We start from the raw sequence: 25,068 nt of genomic DNA, 5'->3' as shown, positions 1-25,068 counted from the left end.
TCTTTACCTGGTTTACTGAAGACTTCAGGCAGCCACAGTCCAGGGCACCAAATCACAGGGCAGGCAGAGTCCGTCTGGCTTGGAAGCGAATCCAGAGTCCCCTTTACCAGGTGGAGATGAAAGCCTTCCTCTAGTGCGGTGGTGTTGTAGTCCCTTACTGCCTATGGCTTCAGATAAAGTCCTCACAGTTCTTCTCTCTGTCCCCCATATAGGATAGGACAATACCTGCATGACAGGTAACTCGAGCCTTTTTACAGGGACTCTAGCATGCCCCAGGCTCTATGTGTTACTGTGTCTCAGGTGTGTGTGGCGGACAGGTACCTTGCAGTTCAGCTGTCCTGCTGGTCTCTGCTGTAAGTCGTAGAGTCCCTTACAACCTCGGTGGTCCGGCTACCGGTTATCTGCGCTTCAGAAGGAGGCAGCCTGCTCGTAGCTGGTCTCCCTGATGTTACTCTCCTGTGCTTCGCTCTCCTTCACGCTCACTGAACAATGTTCTTTCCTTCTGTATGTCTCCTTCTTTAGGAGCTGTAGTGCTTCAGACTACATGGCCCCTTCAGTCCTTCTAACACTCTATGTCAGTCTGCTTCCTCCTCTGTCCTTTGACAGAATCCAACTCACTTCCCTCCATACCACAATATATCTGCATATGCAGGGGAGTCACCTAGAAATAGGATCAAAAGCTCCCCCTTGTGGCCTGGAGGGTGAACATGTTGTGTGCATTGTGGATACCTGATAAAGAAGATCTTTCATCGCTTCCAAACGTAACATCACCCTTCCCGTGAGGAAAGCAATATTACTGTGACGACCAGGACCCTGGGGCGCCACAACTGAGTGCGCGGAAGGAGCGACGGCCGGAGCGCAGGCAGAGAGGGGTTAGGGGTGTCGGCGACTGCTCCCCTGTGTGCCCGTGCTTCCGCCATCACTGTGCTGAATGCCTGCGGTCGGAGGAAGGTGACAGACGGCCACCACGGTTGAGGGGCCATTTATATGCCTCGTCCCCCTAAGCTGAACTCCCAGCTGCCCCCTGACCTCACAGTGTATCAGAGCTCTGCCAGACTGCGGAGACTACAGCCATGATAAAACATCAGGACAAACACTCCTCCATCTGGCTCGTTGGTCTAGGGGTATGATTCTCGCTTTGGGTGCGAGAGGTCCCGGGTTCAAATCCCGGACGAGCCCAATTTTTTTCCTTTTTTTTTCATAAAATGCTATAATAATGAAATTATTCATTATATTCATTATAGTGTTTTATTAAAAAAAAAAAAAAGGAAAAAATTGTTGAAGAGAAACCTATTTTTCAATAAAAATGTTGCATTTTTCCTATTTAAATCTCCAGAAAAATAGGAAATAAGAATCGATATATAACGTTATAAAACGCAGTGAAGAGCCAGGGTCTGCAGATGACTGTTCACACAGGAATTACCGGATAAAATGGAAATTTAGGAGGACAAAAAAAACATTCCTGGCAGCGGTGGGATTCGAACCCACGCCCCCGAAGAGACTGGAGCCTTAATCCAGCGCCTTAGACCGCTCGGCCACGCTACCGTGGTGACAGAGCCCATCACACGAGGCTCAGACTGTCGCAGGCAGAGAGATTAATATGAGTTTTCGGATTTTTTTATTTATTTTCCATTTATTATTTTTATTCCATCTTATAATAAATGCAGAAGGAGCCGCAGGTTCTCGGTTTATGTCGGGTTGTACCACACGAACCTCCTCATTCCCGCCATGAACGTCATCGGAAGCAGATCTGCTGGGCCTGAGTCGCTGAAAGTCCCCGGAATTTCCCTCTTTGTCTATTCTGAGCGACATTTCTCCTGCGCTTTAATATTTTCGAGGTTCTGTGAATTGGGTGCACTTCATATTTTGACCACCAGGTGGCAGGAGATTAGATGTCTTCATGGGTGTAACTGCGTAGTTTGGACACCAGGTGAGGATAACGGTTCACTGTAGTTGGTAAACAAATGTAATTCACACGTCTCAACACTAGGTGGCGAAATTCCGTTTTTTTTCTGGGCAAAGTAAGATATTGTAGTTTGCATATCTGGACACTAGGTGGCGAGCGTTACCAGGTTACTACTATACTGACGCAGCAGGGAATGCAGTTCACATTTGTTACCGCTTGATGGCGACGGTACCACAGACAAGCTCTTCCGCCAGTGAATGATGCCTGGTGATGTCGTCACTTCCGGGATTTTTATTGCCAGTACTTCCTGAAGTTTGTAAAGCATGGAGTGAAGTTGGGGCAGGAAAGTGTCTGGTTGCCATGGAGATTCCGAGGTCTCAGGTGGGTGTCGGGCTGTGATTGGTGGAGATGATGGTTGTCAGCAGGTCCTGACTCTTTCTGGTTGCAGGAAACCTCCTGGCTGCAGGCGGCGGAAAAACACATCCAGGAGCAGCTGAGAGCGGGGGAAGAAGGGAAGGAGCTGATCCCATGTGTGCGGGCGCGGAGCCCCCGACTGCCGCTGAGCTACAGGTACGGTCCTAGAGTCCCCGGCGGAGGCGCACAGTCCCCGGTAGCTATACTCAACGTGAGGCGGCCTCCCCCGCAGTGTCCCCGGAGGAGCGGCGTCCCCCGCAGCGTCCCCGGAGGATCGGCGTCCCCCGCAGCATCCCCGGAGGAGCAGCGTCCCCGGAGGAGCGTCGTCCCCCGCAGCGTCCCCGGAGGAGCGTCATCCCCCGCAGCGTCCCCGGAGGAGCGTCATCCCCCGCAGCGTCCCCGGAGGAGCGTCATCCCCCCGCAGCGTCCCCGGAGGAGCGTCGCCCCCCGCAGCGTCCCCGGAGGAGCGTCGCCCCCCGCAGCGTTCCCGGAGGAGCGGCACCCCCCGCAGCGTCCCCGGAGGAGCGGCGTCCCCCGCAGCGTCCCCGGAGGAGCGGCGTCCCCCGAGGAGCGTCATCCCCCCCCCAGCGTCCCCGGAGGAGCATCGTCCCCCCGCATCGTCCCCGGAGGAGCGTCGTCCCCCCGCAGCGTCCCCGGAGGAGCGTCGTCCCTCGCAGCGTCCCCGGAGGAGCGTCATCCCTCGCAGCGTTCCCGGAGGAGCAATGTCCCCAGTAACTCCCTGCAGGAGCGTTGTGTGTGGCAGTTCTCCGCCTGTCCTGTAGGGGTCAGTGTGTACTGAGGGGTTTCGCCTCTGTGACTATCTCGTTTCTTCTCTCGCAGTTTCACACCGATCTCGCAGCTTCTCGCCCTTCAGCGCTCGCCCTGCGTCTCCCTCCTGGGCTGGGACACTGAGCAGTTCCAGCAGTGGAGCCGTGAGGGGTTGGGGCGTGGGACAGGATCGGGCGGTGCGCCCCCCACCATACTGCCGCGGGCACGTCTCCTCCTGGTGGGGTACATCACAGACCAGTCCGCTGATGGGAACCTCTACATCCAAGATGCCAGCGGCTGTGTGCCATGTGAGGTGAAATGCCACAGACTTCACTGAGGGCCCATAACCTGCAGTGCCTGAGAACACCACGAGAGGGCGCCACTCCACCAGCGATGCATTGACAATGATTGTTTCTCTACAGATGTCTCGGTTTGATTGCTCCTGTCTGGGCTTGCTGCACGTCTTCCCCTGCTGGACTTTTATCCCGACTTCTCAGACAGGAGGCTACGTGGAGGTCCTGTGCCCCCCGGTCCCTGTTATCCGTCCCGAGGTCCCAACAAAAGTCCCAGTAGATTCCTCCTCTATCTCCCCTGAGTCTGCAATTCTGCTTCTAGGTGACGGGTAATGAACCTCTCCTGGCACTCCTGATACCTCTCTCCCTTCTCCTACTGACACCCTGCAGCTTCTCTCCTCTTCTTCTCCTATCTCCCTGCAGCTTCTCTTCTCCTATCCCCTTACAGCTTCTCTGCTCTTGTCCTCTTCTCCTTCTGCAGCTTCTCTCCTCTTCTCCTATCCCCCTGCAGCTCATTTCCTCTTCTCCTCCTATCCCCCTGCAGCTTCTCTCCTCTTCTCCTCCTATCCCTCTGCAGCTTCTCTCCTCTTCTCCTCCTATCCCCCTGCAGCTTCTCTCCTCTTCTCCTATCCCCCTGCAGCTTCTCTCCTCTTCTCCTATCCCCCTGCAGCTTCTCTCCTCTTCTCCTCCTATCCCCCTGCAGCTTCTCTCCTCTTCTCCTCCTATCCCCCTGCAGCTTCTCTCCTCTTCTCCTCCTATCCCTCTGCAGCTTCTCTCCTCTTCTCCTCCTATCCCCCTGCAGCTTCTCTCCTCTTCTCCTATCCCCCTGCAGCTTCTCTCCTCTTCTCCTATCCCCCTGCAGCTTCTCTCCTCTTCTCCTCCTATCCCCCTGCAGCTTCTCTCCTCTTCTCCTCCTATCCCTCTGCAGCTTCTCTCCTCTTCTCCTCCTATCCCCCTGCAGCTTCTCTCCTCTTCTCCTATCCCCCTGCAGCTTCTCTCCTCTTCTCCTATCCCCCTGCAGCTTCTCTCCTCTTCTCCTCCTATCCCCCTGCAGCTTCTCTCCTCTTCTCCTCCTATCCCCCTGCAGCTTCTCTCCTATTCTCCTCCTGTCCCCCTGCAGCTTCTCTCCTATTCTCCTCCTATCCCCGCAGCTTCTCTCCTCTTCTCCTATCCCCCTGCAGCTTCTCTCCTCTTCTCCTATCCCCCTGCAGCTTCTCTCCTCTTCTCCTCCTATCCCCCTGCAGCTTCTCTCCTATTCTCCTCCTGTCCCCCTGCAGCTTCTCTCCTCTTCTCCTATCCCCCTGCAGCTTCTCTCCTCTTCTCCTGTCCCCCTGCAGCTTCTCTCCTATTCTCCTCCTGTCCCCCTGCAGCTTCTCTCCTATTCTCCTCCTATCCCCGCAGCTTCTCTCCTCTTCTCCTATCCCCCTGCAGCTTCTCTCCTATTCTCCTCCTATCCTCCTGCAGCTTCTCTCCTATTCTCCATCTATCCTGCAGCTTCTCTTCTCCTCCTATCCCCCTGCAGCTTCTCTCCTCTTCTCCTATCCCCCTGCAGCTTCTCTCCTCCTCTTCTCCTATCCCCCTGCAGCTTCTCTCCTCTTCTCCTCCTATCCCCCTGCAGCTTCTCTCCTATTCTCCATCTATCCTGCAGCTTCTCTTCTCCTCCTGCAGCTTCTCTCCTCTTCTCCTCCTATCACCTCTCCCCATTATATTCCCTGTATCCATCCTCTTCGTATCCCCATGTCTCAGGTGACTTCTCTCTTTTCCCTCTGCAGCCATCATCCCCGTGGAGCCCGAGTGTCAGTAACCGGTCACCTGTTGTCGGTCACGTCACTGGTCACCATCCGGAGCAAAACCTTCTTCTTCTTCTTCCTTCAAGATGCAAAACGGTCCATACCTGTGATCGTACATGTGAGTGATTGCTGTATCACCCTGCAGGGGGAGGAGACTCCAAGCTCCTCCTATCTGTATCACCCTGCAGAGGGAGGAGACTTGTAGCTCCTCCTATCTGTATCACCCTGCAGGGGGGGGAGACTTGTAGCTCCTCCTATCTGTATCACCCTGCAGGGGGAGGAGACTCGTAGCTCCTCCTATCTGTATCACCCTGCAGGGGGAGGAGACTCGTAGCTCCTCCTATCTGTATCACCCTGCAGTGGGAGGAGTCTCCTATCGCCTCCATTTTGTTGTGCCTCTTTTTTGCAGGTTCCCTCCAAGCTCTTCTGGTTTCGGGTGTTGGAGGTCGGTGAGACGTATGAAGTCACCTCGCTTTCCTTGTCGTCTCTCCGTGGGTCACCTCGGCGGGTGTTCGCTGTGACCTCCTCTTCCCTCATCGCCCCGTGTTCTGCACTTTCTCCATCTTGTTCCTCTACTCCCGTTATGGAGAATTCAGAAGAACTGACAGAACCGAGTGAGACCAAAGCGTCCGATTGTGGCCCCCGGGAGCGAGGGACGGCAAAGCGAAGTAAAGAATCCAAGACCTTAACCTACAAGGTGAGGCGCGAGGGTGGCACATGCTGGGAGTTGTTGTCCAGCCTCGTTACTTGATGTAATACCGTCGTCGGTCTCTAGTGAGCGCTGATGAGTTCTCCAGTGGTTGTGCACAGATCAGCGGTGCCCGGCGGCTGCTCATCTCCTCCGGGGTGAGGTGTGACTCCTGTTCTCTCTCTCAGGGGGTCGTCACACGGGTGTTGAATGCCCCCGCGGGCTTATATGAGCTGGACGGGGCGCTGCTCCTCTGCACGGCGTACACCCAGCTGCAGAACGGAGGGCGAGGACTGAGAGTTGGCGCCAGGGTGGAGGTAAGGTGACGGCACGGATGAGGGGTTGTATGCCGCCGTCCCTCGCTAATGTCTCCTGTCCCGGTGTTTAGGTCTGTGACGCCCACCTGCAGCAGTCTCCCAGCCCTCTCTTCCCCTCGCTCGTCCTCTCCTGTTGTCTCAGGAGCCGGGTCCGAATCTGCGACTTCTCCCGTCTTGACGCCCCGTGCGCCCTGTTCTCCGGGTCCGGGAACCTCTACCTCCACCTGCTGTTCTGCCACCGCCTGCGGCTGCCGGAGTTCCTGTGGACGTGTCATGTCCTCGACAAGCTGCAGGAGAAGTGAGCGGGGCAGCGGGGCCAGACACACCCTGGGGGGCTCGGGCAGGAGTAACGTCATGGGGTCTTCTGGCTTTCAGATTGTGTCCACGTTTGGTCAGACAGAACTGCGTCACCCGACCCCTCAGTGACGGAGCCCAAGGTCCGGCAGAGAAACTCCTGTTCCCCACCCTGTCCGCATGGTCCGGCGGCCGGAGAGAGAGGGATTTACAGGAAGAGATGGTGGCAGATCCACACGACTGTCCTCTGCGGCAGGTAGGCAAGGGTTAATAGGGGTGTCGGGGTGAGCGTCCCTGACCTGCTGATGGCCTGTCCTCCTTCCTCTTCAGTACTCTCCGCTGCCGCCACCATGGTGCCTCCCACCTCTCTCTCTCGTCCCCTCTTTGATCTGCTCCGCTCAGAACCTGCGACAAGAGGAGTCAAATCGCCGCCTTCACTGGTCCCGTTACTGGCTGCGATCCGGAGATCTGTCCCCACCTCACGTGAGCATGAGTAGATGCGGAGTGTCCCTTTAAGTAGGGCGGGATGTGGGACTGGGCATCCACCTAATCGTACTTTAGAGAATTCAGGCGACTTTCCCTTTAAGCAGTGACTTCACCCGTCGGGCTGACGGCTACACGTCTGTGTCCTAGCCGCCCTCTTGTCTGTCTCCTCAGGTTCTCCTCGGGGTTCTTCAGGCTTCTTCCTCAGGATCTCTCCTATTAAAGGATCAGTCGTCTTCTCTTACCTGCCTGGTTCTGCCGACTCCTCCGATCGCCTGGATCGGTACGTCTTCTCCGGGCGCTCGCCCCGATGTTATCTCTCCCATCGGTCCTCATGGTGACATTTGCCATGCTCAAAGACCCTTTTCCCATTTTTGTATGACCAGTACGGAAAACCGACTCAACATGGCTTCAATGTCTACAGACAGCCGAATTTAGGAATATAATGGGAAACCCAGAGTTAGTGAAAATGTTCTCATTGATTTCCAGAACGAAAGTTCCGCATGGGGAAGTAAACCCCTTTGACACTGCTTGGAGACCAGCAGCAGAAGAGAAATCTCTGCACAGCGCTGAAAGGGTTCATGTCTTCATGCCCGTCCCTTCAGTCTAGAAATTGGCGATGATCTAAGATCACAGGCTCCACCTTTTGGGAGTCACTTATCAGGCGATCACTTTTACTCACTCCCCTTAAAAAGAAGACCTCGCAACAAATATGTAATTATTTTTACCTGGTGTGAATGCCGCTGTTCTCCTGAATCCGGCGATGTTTTTCTTTTCTTCCTACGCCTCTTCGTTCCTGAGATACGGCCTCCTCTTCCCTGGATATATAAATCTAGCCTTTTTGTCCAACTGGGCGGAGTTCTAGACTCTGCGTTTTCTTGCGGTCACGCCCACTAAGTAACATGACCCGATTTGCATCCAGAGAATAGAAGGCCATATCTCGGGAACGGAGAGGAGCAGGAACAAAAGAAAAACATTGCCGGATTCAGGAGAACAGCGGCATTTACATCAGGTAAAATAATTACATATTTACGGGAAGTGATGGATCACCTTTAAGCTTCCAGGACTTTTGTTTTCTAGGCTGTGTCCTCGTAGTTCGTCACTATCAATTAGTGACGGAAAACATAAGGGATAAAGACAATGACGAGGATGCACGGAGCAAGTAAGAGTCTCCTCACAACTACATGCCACGTACGTGCCGAGGTCCTTCTTCTCAACTCCCGGCCTTCTTTCTCAGGACTTACGCCGTGTTCCTCACACAAGATGTGACGGTCCTTCACTCCTCCCATTCCTCATCTTCCTGCCCAGTTCTGGGATCCATTGAGCGACCTTTGGTTAAAATTCCGAGACTGGAGACCTCCTGGCCTCATCGCCAGCTAGTGGTGGATAGCCTGGAGGGGAGGCACATGAGACACGGCCATGACACGGGACTTCAGTTCCGGGCTACAGTTTCATGGGTGGACATCACAGAGACGCCTCCGGAGAAAGTGGACGGAGATGCCAGAAGATCGGGTAAAGGTGACTCCAAGGTACGAGTAGTGGGAGCTGTTGTCCTTTGATTCTCTGTTATCTGTCAGTGACCCGGAGTAACTGATTCTGTTTGTGTAGGTGATACTCCTCTTCTCCTCCTCGTCTGTCCGCTGGTTCAGTTTCCTCCAACCTAACCGCTTGTATCGTCTGACTGCAGCAGGTGTAATGGTGAGCGCCGCCATCTTTTCCTGCACTTTCTGCCCTACCGATGATCACTTTTCACCTTTTGGTCCTTGAATTAGGACTCAGGGATATTTGACGGTGTCTCTGCTCCTCCGGGGAATATCGTCCATGCTCCTCGGTGTCTCCAGGTCCTCGCTGACTGGACGCTAGAAGATGTAGAGGTGACTTATCCGCTGTCTCTTCCGCTCTGAGCTAGGTCTTCTCCACATGCTCATATGTCCTGGCTTTGTGTTTAGGGCACCGCGGTCTCACCAGGTGCGGCTGATGGCCTGTCTATAGAAGAAGCGCTGAGGGACAAGTAAGTTGCTCCTCAGACATGGCCTCGTGTCTCAGCCGCCATGTTTGATCCTCACACACTCGTGCTGTCTCTTCCAGCTCCAGCGGTTCTCTGCTGACTGTGACCGGCGTGGTGTCCAGCCGTACCATGTGCCATACACAGATGAGGGCAGTGCCGTCTAACCATGGTGAGCATGGCGGCCCATCTACTGCCACAGGGTAACGTCTGGTGTGACCCCCTGTCCTCCTCCACAGATGGCTTCCTGCCTCCCGGAGCCTCCATCAAAGTGATCCTAACCCAACCCCAGAGCCATTCATCTGCCTCTGTATATCTGGATGTCTCAGGTGGCCCCTACCCTCTGGGGCTTCTCCCGGGGGCCACGGTTATGCTGCAAGGACTGGAGAGGAAAGTGTCCAGGTATTGTCAGATCTCCCCTTACTGCTTAACATTGTAAGATGAGCATCAGCTCCTATTATTCAGCACAATATCTAGGAGTATACAGTATATATGAGAAAGGCATGAAAATATCGCTATAAACACACATTACTGCTCCAGAGTGACATCCTGTATTATACTCCAGAGCTGCACTCACTATTCTGCTGGTGCAGTCACTGTGTACATACATTACATTACTGATCCTGAGTTACATCCTGTATTATACCCCAGAGCTGCACTCACTATTCTGCTGGTGCAGTCACTGTGTGCATACATTACATTACTGATCCTGAGTTACATCCTGTATTATACCCCAGAGCTGCACTCACTATTCTGCTGGTGCAGTCACTGTGTACATACATTACATTACTGATCCTGAGTTACATCCTGTATTATACCCCGGAGCTGCACTCACTATTCTGCTGGTGCAGTCACTGTGTACATACATTACATTACTGATCCTGAGTTACATCCTGTATTATACCCCAGAGCTGCACTCACTATTCTGCTGGTGCAGTCACTGTGTACATACATTACATTACTGATCCTGAGTTACATCCTGTATTATACCCCAGAGCTGCACTCACTATTCTGCTGGTGCAGTCACTGTGTACATACATTACATTACTGATCCTGAGTTACATCCTGTATTATACCCCAGAGCTGCACTCACTATTCTGCTGGTGCAGTCACTGTGTATATACATTACATTACTGATCCTGAGTTACATCCTGTATTATACCCCAGAGCTGCACTCACTATTCTGCTGGTGCAGTCACTGTGTACATACATTACATTACTGATCCTGAGTTACCTCCTGTATTATACCCCAGAGCTGCACTCACTATTCTGCTGGTGCAGTCACTGTGTACATACATTACATTACTGATCCTGAGTTACATCCTGTATTATACCCCAGAGCTGCACTCACTATTCTGCTGGTGCAGTCACTGTGCACATACATTACATTACTAATCCTGAGTTACATCCTGTATTATACCCCAGAGCTGCACTCACTATTCTGCTGGTGCAGTCACTGTGTACATACATTACATTACTGATCCTGAATTACATCCTGTATTATACCCCAGAGCTGCACTCACTATTCTGCTGGTGCAATCACTGTGTACATACATTACATTACTGATCCTGAGTTACATCCTGTATTATACCCCAGAGCTGCACTCACTATTCTGCTGGTGCAGTCACTGTGTACATACATTACATTACTGATCCTAAGTTACATCCTGTATTATACTCCAGAGCTGCACTCACTATTCTGCTGGTGCAGTCACTGTGTACATACATTACATTACTGATCCTGAGTTACATCCTGTATTATACCCCAGAGCTGCACTCACTATTCTGCTGGTGCAGTCACTGTGTACATACATTACATTACTGATCCTGAATTACATCCTGTATTATACCCCAGAGCTGCACTCACTATTCTGCTGGTGCAATCACTGTGTACATACATTACATTACTGATCCTGAGTTACATCCTGTATTATACCCCAGAGCTGCACTCACTATTCTGCTGGTGCAGTCACTGTGTACATACATTACATTACTGATCCTGAGTTACATCCTGTATTATACTCCAGAGCTGCACTCACTATTCTGCTGGTGCAGTCACTGTGTACATACATTACATTACTGATCCTGAGTTACCTCCTGTATTATACCCCAGAGCTGCGCTCACTATTCTGCTGGTGCAGTCACTGTGCACATACATTACATTACTGATCCTGAGTTACATCCTGTGTTATACTCCAGAGCTGCACTCACTATTCTGCTGGTGCAGTCACTGTGTACATACATTACATTACTGATCCTGAGTTACATCCTGTATTATACCCCAGAGCTGCACTCACTATTCTGCTGGTGCAGTCACTGTGTACATACATTACATTACTGATCCTGAGTTACCTCCTGTATTATACCCCAGAGCTGCACTCACTATTCTGCTGGTGCAGTCACTGTGTACATACATTACATTACTGATCCTGAGTTACATCCTGTGTTATACTCCAGAGCTGCACTCACTATTCTGCTGGTGCAGTCACTGTGTACATACATTACTGATCCTGAGTTACATCCTGTATTATACTCCAGAGCTGTGCTCACTATTCTGCTGGTGCAGTCACTGTGTACATACATTACTGATCCTGAGTTACCTCCTGTATTATACCCCAGAGCTGTGCTCACTATTCTGCTGGTGCAGTCACTGTGTACATACATTACATTACTGATCCTGAGTTACCTCCTGTATTATACCCCAGAGCTGCACTCACTATTCTGCTGGTGCAGTCACTGTGTACATACATTACTGATCCTGAGTTACCTCCTGTATTATACCCCAGAGCTGCACTCACTATTCTGCTGGTGCAGTCACTGTGTACATACATTACTGATCCTGAGTTACCTCCTGTATTATACCCCAGAGCTGCACTCACTATTCTGCTGGTGCAGTCACTGTGCACATACATTACATTACCGATCCTGTATTATACTCCAGAGCTGCGCTCATTAGCTTAGTCTCCAGAGATGGCTGCTCTGACTATAACCTGTGTGATCGGTGGCTGTGGATGCTGACGTTTGCTCCTCTCTAAGGTCCGGCAGTGTGTACCTCCGCAGCGTGCCCACCACCCTTGTGAGCATCGTGAGCCCACCATCGGAGAATGTGTGAGTTGGATAACGCTGACAGTAGTTTCTGCAGTTTTCCACTTTTGTGTGACTGAAAGCGGTAAGATGTGAACTTTTCCTGGTCAGCGTTCTCTTTCCAGACCTCCGCTGGCTGTCATTTGTTCTCGTATTCATGTTACATTTTGCCTGCACTGATACATTGTAACAACCCCTCAGCTGTAAAATATATATATCTATTTCTAAAATCACTGCCAGCAAGCAGATATAGTAAAAAGGTGACTACACTGAGTGTGATGGATCTCGTCCTCTGTGCTTTCAGTGATGATGTTGCTGCGCCCCCCCTTATACTGCTCAGGCATCTGACAGGGACCCCCATTCCTCAGCGTGCGCTGTGCTCCGTGACCTGTGTCCTCAATATGACGCTGTGCTGGGACTGCTCACGGTGTGGGGACACATTCATGCAGGTAATGCCACTGTGCGCCCACCTGGTACCCGTGCCGTCACTCACCCTCCACCTGTTACCCTGCAGGGAGCCTGTGGACGCTCGCCCTCCTGCACCGCCCAGTCCGGGGTCTTCAGAGCCAAAGCCTGGTGAGCAGAGAGCGGCCCCCGATCTCCTCTTACCTGGAGGAAGAGAAGAGCACAACTGTGGTGACCTTGTCCTTCTTCTCAGGGTGAAGGCGGAGGACGGATCCGGAGAGGCGCAGGTCTTCCTGCAGGACGAGGCGGTCTCCGTAATGCTGGGAATCTCCCGCCGGCTCTGGGGGGCTCTGCAGGGGCGGGTCTTATCAAGAGGGAAAGTGATGGTGAGGAGCCGAGGAAGGAGCGAGATGCCGGTACGTGTAGAGACCCTCATAGAGCGTGATTGTAGACAGTGACCAGGAGACTTACACCCGTCCTCTCCTGCAGGGTGAGGAGGACAGCACAGACCCTCTGGTAGACCACCTAACCTTCCTGACGACCCGGCCAGCCATCTCCCGGCCTTTGCTGCTCACCTTCAAGCAGCGGGTGGAACCTGTAGGATCCGTGACTCCAGGTGAGACCCCGTAGCGCTTCTACTCCTTCCTTCCCATCTCTTTATTTCTTTAGGGCGGGGGCCACAAATCCTGATCTATGGTTAGGACTGGAATATTTCAGGAGGTGCATGGAGTACGCACCCGCCTCTAACAGCAGCGACCGGCGCCAGCTGCAGAGACCAGGGCATGCAGGGACAGGGACATTGCAGGGTGTCAATGGTAGCCGGGGTCAGCTGCCATCTTGGTGTGTCTGGAAAGCCAAACCACAGGCTGGGTTTCCAGAGGACACCGTGATTTGTACTACCGCATTTCCCCCAAAATAAGCCCTACTCTGAAAATAAGCGCTAGCGTGATTCTCTTAGGGGCCCCAGCATTTCTATTCCGAGGTTCAGACTGTTTAAGGACCTTTTGGTGACATCTCGATCATGTGACTAAAATGTCACCAAAGGTCCTTTAACTGCATGAGTTTAGAAGAACTGAAGAGGATGCAGGCTGGTGTGTACCGTATGGGACGTGTGTATATACCCGTATATGTATGTGTGCATTGTGTATATACCCGTATATGTATGTGTGCGCAGTGTGTGTATATACCGGTATATGTATGTGCAGTGTATATACCCGTATATGTATGTGCAGCTTGTGTATATACCCGTATATGTATGTGTGTGCAGTGTGTGTATATACCCGTATATGTATGTGCAGTGTATATACCCGTATATGTATGTGTGCATTGTGTATATACCCGTATATGTATGTGCAGCTTGTGTATATACCCGTATATGTATGTGTGCGCAGTGTGTGTATATACCGGTATATGTATGTGCAGTGTATATACCCGTATATGTATGTGCAGCGTGTGTATATACCCGTATATGTATGTGTGCAGTGTGTATATACCCGTATATGTATGTGCAGCGTGTGTATATACCTGTGTATGTGTGCGCATTGTGTGTATATACCGTATGTATGCGCAGTATATGTATATACCCGTATATGTATGTGTAGTGTGTATATACCCGTATATGTATGCGCAGTATGTGTATATACCCGTATATGTATGTGCGCATTGTGTATATACCCGTATATGTGCGCAGTGTGTATATACCGGTATATGTATGTGTGCGCATTGTGTGTATATACCCGTGTATGTGTGCGCAGTATGTGTATATACCCGTGTGTGTGCGCAGTGTGTATATACCCGTATATGTGCAGTGTGTGTATATACCCATGTATGTATGTGCATTGTGTATAAATGTATGTGTGCGCAGTGTGTGTATATACCCGTATATGTGCAGTGTGTATATACCAGTGTATGTGTGTGCAGCGTGTGTATATACCCGTATATGTATGTGCAGTGTGTATATACCCGTATATGTATGTGCAGTGTGTGTATATACCGTATGTATGCGCAGTATATGTATATACCCGTATATGTATGTGCAGCGTGTGTATATACCTGTGTATGTGTGCGCAGTGTGTATATACCCATATATGTATGCGCAGTATGTGTATATACCCGTATATGTATGTGCAGCGTGTGTATATACCTGTGTATGTGTGCGCAGTGTGTGTATATACCCGTATATGTATGTGCAGCGTGTGTATATACCCGTGTATGTATGTGCAGCGTGTGTATATACCCGTGTATGTATGTGCAGCGTGTGTATATACCGTATGTATGCGCAGTATATGTATATACCCGTATATGTATGTGCAGTGTGTGTATATACCCGTGTATGTATGTGCAGCGTGTGTATATACCCGTGTATGTATGTGCAGCGTGTGTATATACCCGTGTATGTATGTGCAGCGTGTGTATATACCCGTGTATGTATGTGCAGCGTGTGTATATACCCGTGTATGTATGTGCAGCGTGTGTATATACCCGTATATGTATGTGCAGTGTGTATATACCCATATATGTATGCGCAGTATGTGTATATACCCGTATATGTATGTGCAGCGTGTGTATATACCTGTGTATGTGTGCGCAGTGTGTGTATATACCCGTATATGTATGTGCAGCGTGTGTATATACCCGTGTATGTATGTGCAGCGTGTGTATATACCCGTGTATGTATGTGCAGCGTGTGTATATACCGTATGTATGCGCAGTATATGTATATACCCGTATATGTATGTGCAGTGTGTATATACCCATATATGTATGCGCAGTATGTGTATATACCCGTGTATGTATGTGCAGCGTGTGTATATACCCGTGTATGTATGTGCAGTGTGTATATACCCGTGTATGTATGTGCAGAGTGTGTATATACCCGTGTATGTATGTGCAGTGTGTATATACCCGTATATGTATGTGCAGTGTGTATATACCCATATATGTATGCGCAGTATGTGTATATACCCGTATATGTATGTGCAGCGTGTGTATATACCTGTGTATGTGTGCGCATTGTGTGTATATACCGTATATGTAGATTCAAGATTCAAAGAAGCTTTATTGGCAGGACCAGATACGCATCAGTTTTGCCAAAGCAAGTGTATAAAGGCAATAGTGATAGGGACTGTGGGGGTGTTGGGTAGGAGCTGTAAGGAAGGTGGATGGGGGCAAATCCAGGGTGGGGGCTATAGTCCATGGCATAGGGGAGGTGGATGGGGGCAGATCCATTGTGGGGGCTATAGTCCATGGCATAGGGGAGGTGGATGGGGCAGATCCATTGTGGGGGCTATAGTCCATGGCATAGGGAAGGTGGATGGGGGCAGATCCATTGTGGGGGCTATAGTCCATGGCATATGGGAGGTGGATGGGGCAGATCCATTGTGGGGGGTATAGTCCGTGGCATAGGGGAGGTGGATGGGGGCAGATCCAGGGTAGGGGCTATAGTCCATGGCATAGGGGAGGTGGATGGGGGCAGATCCAGGGTAGGGGCTATAGTCCATGGCATAGGGGAGGTGGATGGGGCAGATCCAGGGTGGGGGCTATAGTCCATGGCATAGGGGAGGTGGATGGGGCAGATCCAGGGTGGGGGCTATAGTCCATGGCATAGGGGAGGTGGATGGGGCAGATCCAGGGTAGGGGCTATAGTCCATGGCATAGGGGAGGTGGATGGGGCAGATCCAGGGTGGGGGCTATAGTCCATGGCATAGGGGAGGTGGATGGGGCAGATCCAGGGTGGGGGCTATAGTCCATGGCATAGGGGAGGTGGGTGGGGCAGATCCATTGTGGGGGCTATAGTCCATGGCATAGGGGGGGTGGATAGGGGCAGATCCAGGGCGGGGGCTATAGTCCACGGCATAGGGGAGGTGGATGGGGCAGATCCATTGTGGGGGGTATAGTCCACGGCATAGGGGAGGTGGATGGGGCAGATCCATTGTGGGGGCTATAGTCCATGGCATAAGGGAGGTGGGTGGGGCAGATCCATTGTGGGGGCTATAGTCCATGGCATAGGGGGGTGGATAGGGGCAGATCCAGGGTGGGGGCTATAGTCCATGGCATAGGGGAGGTGGATGGGGCAGATCCAGGGTGGGGGCTATAGTCCATGGCATAGGGGAGGTGGATGGGGCAGATCCATTGTGGGGGCTATAGTCCATGGCATAGGGGAGGTGGATGGGGCAGATCCAGGGTGGGGGCTATAGTCTATGGCATATGGGAGGTGGATGGGGCAGATCCATTGTAGGGGCTATAGTCCATGGCATAGGGGAGGTGGATGGGGGCAGGTCCAGGGTGGGGGCTATAGTCCATGGCATAGGGGAGGTGGATGGGGCAGGTCCATTGTGGGGGCTATAGTCCATGGCATAGGGGAGGTGCATGGGGCAGGTCCATTGTGGGGGCTATAGTCCATGGCATAGGGGAGGTGGATGGGGGCAGATCCAGGGTAGGGGCTATAGTCCATGGCATAGGGGAGGTGGATGGGGGCAGATCCAGGGTGGGGGCTATAGCCCATGGCATAGGGGAGGTGGATGGGGCAGATCCATTGTGGGGGCTATAGTCCATGGCATAGGGGAGGTGGATGGGGGCAGATCCATTGTGGGGGCTATAGTCCATGGCATAGGGGAGGTGGATGGGGGCAGATCCAGGGTGGGGGCTATAGTCCATGGCATATGGGAGGTGGATGGGGCAGATCCATTGTGGGGGCTATAGTCCATGGCATATGGGAGGTGGATGGGGCAGATCCATTGTGGGGGCTATAGTCCATGGCATAGGGGAGGTGGATGGGGCAGATCCATTGTGGGGGCTATAGTCCATGGCATAGGGGAGGTGGATGGGGGCAAATCCAGGTTGGGGGCTATAGTCCATGGCATCATAGTTCTCTTTCTCGCAGTCTATGACATTCGCTCACATACCGCGCTGCTATCTCCACTGCTCTCTCTTCTTCTCCCAGCAAGATATAGGTTTTCTCTTCCTCTTTCATGGTGATGAAGTCCGGGAAGAGATGTGAGAGTCTCCTGAAGTGAGTGTCCCTCACTGCTGAGTATTTGGAGCAGTGTAGCAGGAAGTGGGTTTCGTCCTCTATGGCCTCCTGATCAGTGTTGGCATAGTCTTTCCTCCCTGGGCTTGTAGCTCTGCCTGTGTCGGCCACATTCGATGGTCAGACTTTGGGCGCTGAGTCTATATCGGCTCAGGATCTGGCGGTCTCTGGGGTCCGGGAGTTTCTCCAGATATGGGGCCAGTCTGTAGTCTCTCTGTAGGCTCCGGTACATGGTCAGTTTCTGTGAGCTGATGATATCATTCTTCCAGTCACTGACATACCTCTCCTGGCCTTCGTCTGCCATCTTCCTAATTCCGGCTTTTGTCAGGTTGTTGTGATTGGTGTTCTGGTCCGGTTGGGTTTGCCTGGGCTGTTCCGAGGGTTCTGGTTTTTCTGTTTCACCTTCATGTATCAGGGCTTTATGGTGATAGGAGCTTGGATTGCTCCTATGCAGGTGAGCCCGGAATGACAGCGCCCTCTTTAGAACTGTTAGGTGTAGAGGGAATCTGCCCAGCTCGGCCCGACAAGCACTGTTGGAGGTGCTCCGATGGACCTGGAGAAGGTGCTTGCAGAATTCCAGGTGGAATATTTCTGTTGGACTGGAATCCCACTTTGACCAGTCTGGGTAGGTGTGAGGACCCCAGACTTCGCTGCCATACAGGAGGATTGGGGCGATGATGGAGTCGAAGATTTTTAGCCAGACCCTCACTGGTGGCTTCAGATGGTAGAGTGTCCTTCAGATGGCATAGGTTTTGCAGGCCATATACCCATATGTATATACCCATATATGTATGCGCAGTATATGTATATACCCGTATATGTATGTGCAGTGTGTATATACCCGTATATGTGCAGCATGTGTATATACCCGTATATGTATGTGCAGTGTGTATATACCCGTGTATGTATGTGCAGCGTGTGTATATACCTGTGTATGTGTGCGCATTGTGTGTATATACCGTATGTATGCGCAGTATATGTATATACCCGTATATGTATGTGCAGTGTGTATATACCCATATATGTATGCGCAGTATGTGAATATACCTGTATATGTATGTGCGCAATGTGTATATACCGTATATGTATATACCCGTATATGTATGTGCGCAGTGTGTGTATATACCCGTATATGTATGTGCAACGTGTGTATATACCCGTATATGTGCAGTGTGTATATACCTGTGTGTGTGCAGCATGTGTATATACCCGTATATGTATGTGCAGCGTGTGTATATACCGGTGTATGTGTGCGCATTGTGTGTATATACCCGTATATGTATGCGCATTATATGTACAGTGGGGCAAAAAAGTATTTAGTCAGTCAGCAATAGTGCAAGTTCCACCACTTAAAAAGATGAGAGGCGTCTGTAATTTACATCATAGGTAGACCTCAACTATGGGAGACAAACTGAGAAAAAAAAATCCAGAAAATCACATTGTCTGTTTTTTTAACAATTTATTTGCATATTATGGTGGAAAATAAGTATTTGGTCAGAAACAAAATTTCATCTCAATACTTTGTAATATATCCTTTGTTGGCAATGACAGAGGTCAAACGTTTTCTGTAAGTCTTCACAAGGTTGCCACACACTGTTGTTGGTATGTTGGCCCATTCCTCCATGCAGATCTCCTCTAGAGCAGTGATGTTTTTGGCTTTTCGCTTGGCAACACGGACTTTCAACTCCCTCCAAAGGTTTTCTATAGGGTTGAGATCTGGAGACTGGCTAGGCCACTCCAGGACCTTGAAATGCTTCTTACGAAGCCACTCCTTCGTTGCCCTGGCGGTGTGCTTTGGATCATTGTCATGTTGAAAGACCCTGCCACGTTTCATCTTCAATGCCCTTGCTGATGGAAGGAGGTTTGCACTCAAAATCTCACGATACATGGCCCCATTCATTCTTTCATGTACCCGGATCAGTCGTCCTGGCCCCTTTGCAGAGAAACAGCCCCAAAGCATGATGTTTCCACCACCATGCTTTACAGTAGGTATGGTGTTTGATGGATGCAACTCAGTATTCTTTTTCCTCTAAACATGACAAGTTGTGTTTCTACCAAACAGTTCCAGTTTGGTTTCATCAGACCATAGGACATTCTCCCAAAACTCCTCTGGATCATCCAAATGCTCTCTAGCAAACTTCAGATGGGCCCGGACATGTACTGGCTTAAGCAGTGGGACACGTCTGGCACTGCAGTATCTGAGTCCATGGTGGCGTAGTGTGTTACTTATGGTAGGCCTTGTTACATTGGTCCCAGCTCTCTGCAGTTCATTCACTAGGTCCCCCCGCATGGTTCTGGGATTTTTGCTCACCGTTCTTGTGATCATTCTGACCCCACGGGGTGGGATTTTGCGTGGAGCCCCAGATCGAGGGAGATTATCAGTGGTCTTGTATGTCTTCCATTTTCTAATTATTGCTCCCACTGTTGATTTCTTCACTCCAAGCTGGTAGGCTATTGCAGATTCAGTCTTCCCAGCCTGGTGCAGGGCTACAATTTTGTTTCTGGTGTCCTTTGACAGCTCTTTGGTCTTCACCATAGTGGAGTTTGGAGTCAGACTGTTTGAGGGTGTGCACAGGTGTCTTTTTATACTGATAACAAGTTTAAACAGGTGCCATTACTACAGGTAATGAGTGGAGGAAAGAGGAGACTCTTAAAGAAGAAGTTACAGGTCCGTGAGAGCCAGAAATCTTGATTGTTTGTTTCTGACCAAATACTTATTTTCCACCATAATATGCAAATAAAATGTTAAAAAAACAGACAATGTGATTTTCTGGATTTTTTTTTCTCAGTTTGTCTCCCATAGTTGAGGTCTACCTATGATGTAAATTACAGACGCCTCTCATCTTTTTAAGTGGTGGAACTTGCACTATTGCTGACTGACTAAATACTTTTTTGCCCCACTGTATATACCCGTATATGTATGCGCAGTATATGTATATACCCGTATATGTATGTGCGCAGTGTGTATATACACTTATATGTATGTGCAGCGTGTATATACCTGTGTATGTGTGCGCATTGTGTGTATATACCCGTATATGTATGCGCAGTATGTGTATGTGCCCGTATATGTGCGCAGCGTGTGTATATACCCGTATATGTATGTGCAGCGTGTGTATATACCCGTATATGTATGTGCAGTGTATAAACGTGTATGTATGTGCAACGTGTATATACCCGTGTATGTATGTGCAGCGTGTGTATATACCCATGTATGTGTGCGCAGTATGTGTATATACCCGTGTGTGTGCGCAGTGTGTATATACCCGTATATGTGCAGCATGTGTATATACCCGTGTATGTGCATTGTGTATAAATGTATGTGTGCGCAGTGTGTGTATATACCCATATATGTGCAGTGTGTATATACCCGTGTATGTGTGTGCAGCGTGTGTATATACCCATGTGCAGCGTGTGTATATACCCGTGTATGTGTGTGCGTGTGTATATACCCGTATATGTGCAGTGTGTATATACCGTATATGTGTGCGCAGTGTGTGTGTATATACCCGTATGTCAGTGTATATATACCGGTGAATGTATGCGCAGTGTGTGTATTGTTATGAATTCTGCTCTTGGGTTCCCTCCAGTGGTTGTAGGTGGGAATGCAGTTGTCTCTGAGTCACAGTCCTGGCCAGGTGTATCTGCTGATTGCAGTTCTGACTGGGATATTTAGGTGTGCAGGATTCATTAGCCCTTGCCAGTTGTCAATGTTTCTTCTGAAGTGTTGGATCACTTTCTGGCTTCTCCTGCTTAGCTGTCAATTCAGCAAAGATAAGTGTCTGGTTTTTGTTTCAGTGGCACACATGCAGTGTGCTTAATAATTCTGTGCTATTCGTGTTTTTCTCTTGTCCAGCTTAGACTGTGTCATTGTCTTGTTGGATTCTCTGGAGATGCAGATATACGCTCCACATCTTTAGTTAGATGGTGGAGTTTTTGTATTTTCTGCTGTGGATATTTTTGGAAGGATTTTTAATACTGACCGCTTAGTATCCTGTCCTATTCTTTCCTATTTAGCTAGTGTGGCCTCATTTGCTAAATCCTGTTTCCTGCCTGCGTGTGTCTTCTACTACTCACAGTCAATATTTGTGGGGGGCTGCCTATTCTTTGGGGTTCTGCTCTGAGGCAAGGTAGTATTCCTATTTCCATCTATAGGGGTATTTAGTCCTCCGGCTGTGTCGAGGTGTCTAGGTTTTGTTAGGTACACCCCACGGCTACTTCTAGTTGCGGTGTTAAGATCAGGGTTTGCGGTCCGTATAGTTACCACCTACTCCAGTGAAAGTTTTCATGCTGCTCCAAGGTCACCTGATCATAACAGTGTATATACACTACGATTCCAAAGTTTAGGGTCACCCAGACAATTTTGTGTTTTCCATGATAAATCATACTTTTATTAATCCAATGAGTTGCCAAATGAATGTAGAATCTAGTCCAGACACTGACCAGGATAGAAAAAAAGATTTTTCTTGGAATAATAATTTTCTCCTTCAATCTTTGCTCCCTTTGCAGCAATTCCAGTATTGCAGACGTTTGGCATTCTAGCAGTTAATTTGCCGAGGTAATCTGGAGAAATTTCCCCCCATGCTTCCAGAAGCCCCTCCACAAGTTGGTTTGGCTGATGGGCACTTTTTGTACCATAAGGTCAGTCTGCTCCCACAACAGCTCAATGGGGCTGAGATCTGGTGACTGCGCTGGCCGCTCCATTACAGATAGATACCAGCTGCTGCTTCTTCCCTAAATAGTTCTGGCATAATTTGGAGGTGTGCTTTGGGTCATTGTCCTGTTGTAGGATGAAATTGGCTCCAACAAGCGCTGTCCACATGGTATGGCATGGCAAAATGGAGTGATAGCCTTCCTTATTCAAAATCCCTATTACAAATCTCCCACTTTACCAGCACCAAAGCAACCCCAGACCATCACATTACCTCCACCATGCTTGACAGATGGCATCACTCTTCCAGCATCTTTTCAGTTGTTTTGCATCTCACAAAGGTTCTTCTGTGTGATCTAAACACCTCAAACTTTTTTCCAATCTTCCTCTATCCAATGTCTGTGTTCTTTTGCCCATATTAATCTTTTCCTTTTATTAGCCAGTCTCAGATATGGCTTTTTCTTTGCCACTCTGCCCTAAAGGCCAGCATCCCGGAGTCGCCTCTTCACTGTAGACGTTGACACTGGCATTTTGCGTGTACTATTTAATGAAGCTGCCAGTTGAGGACCTGTGAGGCGTCGATTTCTCAAACTACAGACTCTAATGTACTTGTGTTGTTGCTACGTTGTGCAGTGGGGCCTCCCACTTCTTTCTACTCTGGTTAGAGCCTGTTTGTGCTCTCCTCTGAAGGGAGTAGGACACACCGTTGTAGGAAATCTTCAGTTTCTTGGCAATTTCTCTCATGGAATAGAATTCATTTCTAAGAACAGGAATAGACTGTCAAGTTTCACATGAAAGTTCTTTTCTTCTGGCCATTTTGAGAGTTTAATGGAACCAACAAATGTAATGCTCCAGATTCTCAACTAGCTCAAAGGAAGGTCAGGTTTATAGGTTCTCTAATCAGCCATACTGTTTTCAGCTGTGCTAACATACTTGCACAAGGGTTTTCAATGGTATTTTAACCAGCCATTAGCCTTCTAACACAGTTAGCAAACACAAAGTACCATAAGAACACTGGAGTGATGGTTGCTGGAAATGGGCCTCTATACACCTATGAAGATATTGCATTACAAACCAGACGTTTGCAGCTAGAATAGTCATTTACCACATTAAAAATATATAGAGTGTATCTTTGAATCACTTCATGTTAGCTTCATTACAAATTTCCTTATTTTTTTGAAGAAACGCAGTTTTTTTTCCAAGTGACCCTAAACTTTTGAATGGTAGTGTATATGTGTATATATATATAATATATATATATATATATAATCGTATTTAAGCGGAGTGAGTGTATATATACATGTTTGTATGAGCAGTGTGTGTGCATAATATATATATATATACGTGTATAATTATGTGCAGTGTGTATATACACACACACGTGTAACTATGTGCAGTGTGTGTATGAGCAGAGTACACTATATTTCTAATTGGAGGCATTTTCTGATATTATTACACCTGCTACATATTGGGATTGGCACCGACCTTTGTCTGTCTGTAAATCTTCTTGTCCCGCACTCATGTTGTTACTACTGATCCCCAGCCTCATCGCAGCCGACGCGCTTCACGCGGGCAGAGAGAGAATACGTCACCCGTGTCCCGCCCGCCCCTATGGTCACCTGTGTACAGCTCCAGGAGGTGGAGCCTCGGACCTTGTGTCACATGATCAGAGGCCGCAGGAAATCAGAAGTTAGATAAACGACGTTGTAAAGAATCATTTGTAATTAAATAATTTTATAGCTAACATTTCCTTGTAGTCATTAAAGGGGAACTCCAGCAAATCCGCCGCTCTCACAATTGAGTTCTATGAGGGCAACAAAAATTCCCGCACAGGCTCCTTCACCAGTTAAGAGCTCCCATAGAAAGCGAGATCACGGCCACCTCCATTTCTGACAGCCACCGCCCGCGTCCCATTCTCCTTCCCGCCACTGCCATCTATCGGACGTGCTTCCAAGACAGATTCAGATCTCTGCGGTTGAAAAGCATCATGGCGCTCAGGGACCGCTTTTGAAGAAGTAGATTTACGTTATCATCTCTGATCATTTCATTTCTGAAGGGGCTGACCTTTTTCTGATGTCAAAAACCACGTAAACGTGTGTGTACTGGCGTGTAAGACACAGATGTGCCCATTGATGACAGATTCAGCGCAGTCTAATGAATATCGGGCCTCTGACTGATGATTTCAGGGAGAGATAAGGATCTGGATTATCTGATTTCAGACTGTGGATCCTTTTAAGTGATAAGCAGCCGCCAGAGATGTCTGGCAGCGTCCCTCTCATGGTGCACATAAGTGCACTCGGCAGAGTGAGCACTCCAGTGTATGGGAGAGTCGGGCGAATGATTGGAGGTCTATAGTGGATGGGGGATTTCAGTCCAGCACATTGACCCTATAATGATCTAGTATCACATCTAAAAAATTAAAGGGACATTTAAGTGCACCATGCCATCTGCTTGTTTTCCCCCTATCTACAATCCCCCTTCTTTGATTGACAGCTCTGGTTCATAAAGGCAGAGGACGGAGACTGATGAAACACAAGTAGGTGGGAATGTATATTCACATGTCTGACCACACCACTGTGCAAGGAGCACCGGTACTTGGCTAGAGCGGTCATTCTGTCTTCCCTTTAACAATTATTACATCTACATGAATAAAGCACCAGAACCACTATCAGTACGAGTACGTCACCACTAGTATATGTAAACATTACCAGAATCATCATCAGTATATAAATAAATCAACAGAACCTCCATCAGTATGAATATATAGCCAGAACCATCATAGTACAATAATACATCACCAGAACCATCATCCGTACAAAAAAAACAGCACAGGAACCACCATCAGTACATGAGTACATCATCATCAGTATACACTACTCACAAAAAGTTAAGGATATTTGCCTTTCCGGTGAAATTTATGCAAAGTATAAAAAGTTCACAT

The 25,068-nt window shown here is 49.3% G+C and overlaps 1 protein-coding gene and 2 non-coding genes across 5 annotated transcripts; 2 read left to right on the top strand and 1 right to left on the bottom strand.

Moving 5' to 3' along the window:
- Positions 1-1,107: 1,107 nt before the first annotated feature.
- Positions 1,108-1,179, top strand: TRNAP-UGG (transfer RNA proline (anticodon UGG)). The gene has a single exon. It is a non-coding gene; the product is annotated as a tRNA-Pro (tRNA).
- A 284-nt stretch (positions 1,180-1,463) lies between these two features.
- On the bottom strand, positions 1,464-1,545 carry TRNAL-AAG (transfer RNA leucine (anticodon AAG)). The gene has a single exon. It is a non-coding gene; the product is annotated as a tRNA-Leu (tRNA).
- Positions 1,546-2,198: 653 nt separating this feature from the next.
- On the top strand, positions 2,199-23,871 carry CTC1 (CST telomere replication complex component 1). 3 transcript variants are annotated; one of them, XM_069767396.1, is made up of 24 exons: positions 2,199-2,287; positions 2,355-2,476; positions 3,161-3,401; positions 3,511-3,710; positions 5,154-5,289; positions 5,581-5,868; positions 6,048-6,176; positions 6,248-6,474; positions 6,552-6,726; positions 6,801-6,953; positions 7,128-7,236; positions 8,034-8,115; positions 8,191-8,482; positions 8,562-8,651; positions 8,726-8,827; positions 8,903-8,964; positions 9,042-9,130; positions 9,198-9,360; positions 11,995-12,066; positions 12,347-12,491; positions 12,557-12,618; positions 12,701-12,863; positions 12,937-13,063; positions 23,671-23,871. In XM_069767396.1, the coding sequence occupies exons 1-24, from the start codon at positions 2,267-2,269 to the stop codon at positions 23,823-23,825; spliced, it is 3,405 nt and encodes a 1,134-aa protein (XP_069623497.1). In that variant the 5' UTR covers positions 2,199-2,266; the 3' UTR covers positions 23,826-23,871. The 3 variants fall into 3 exon arrangements, with proteins under 3 accessions (XP_069623497.1, XP_069623498.1, XP_069623499.1); XM_069767397.1 differs by lacking the exon at positions 23,671-23,871 and adding an exon at positions 21,986-22,169; XM_069767398.1 differs by lacking the exons at positions 2,199-2,287; positions 2,355-2,476 and having other exon boundaries at positions 3,391-3,396.
- The last annotated feature ends 1,197 nt before the right edge of the window (positions 23,872-25,068 follow it).

The sequence above is a fragment of the Ranitomeya imitator genome, chromosome 4, assembly GCF_032444005.1.
Source record: "Ranitomeya imitator isolate aRanImi1 chromosome 4, aRanImi1.pri, whole genome shotgun sequence".
Lineage (NCBI taxonomy): Eukaryota > Metazoa > Chordata > Amphibia > Anura > Dendrobatidae > Ranitomeya > Ranitomeya imitator.
Note: the sequence above shows the minus strand (reverse complement) of the source record. Positions and strands in the feature narration are given on the sequence as shown.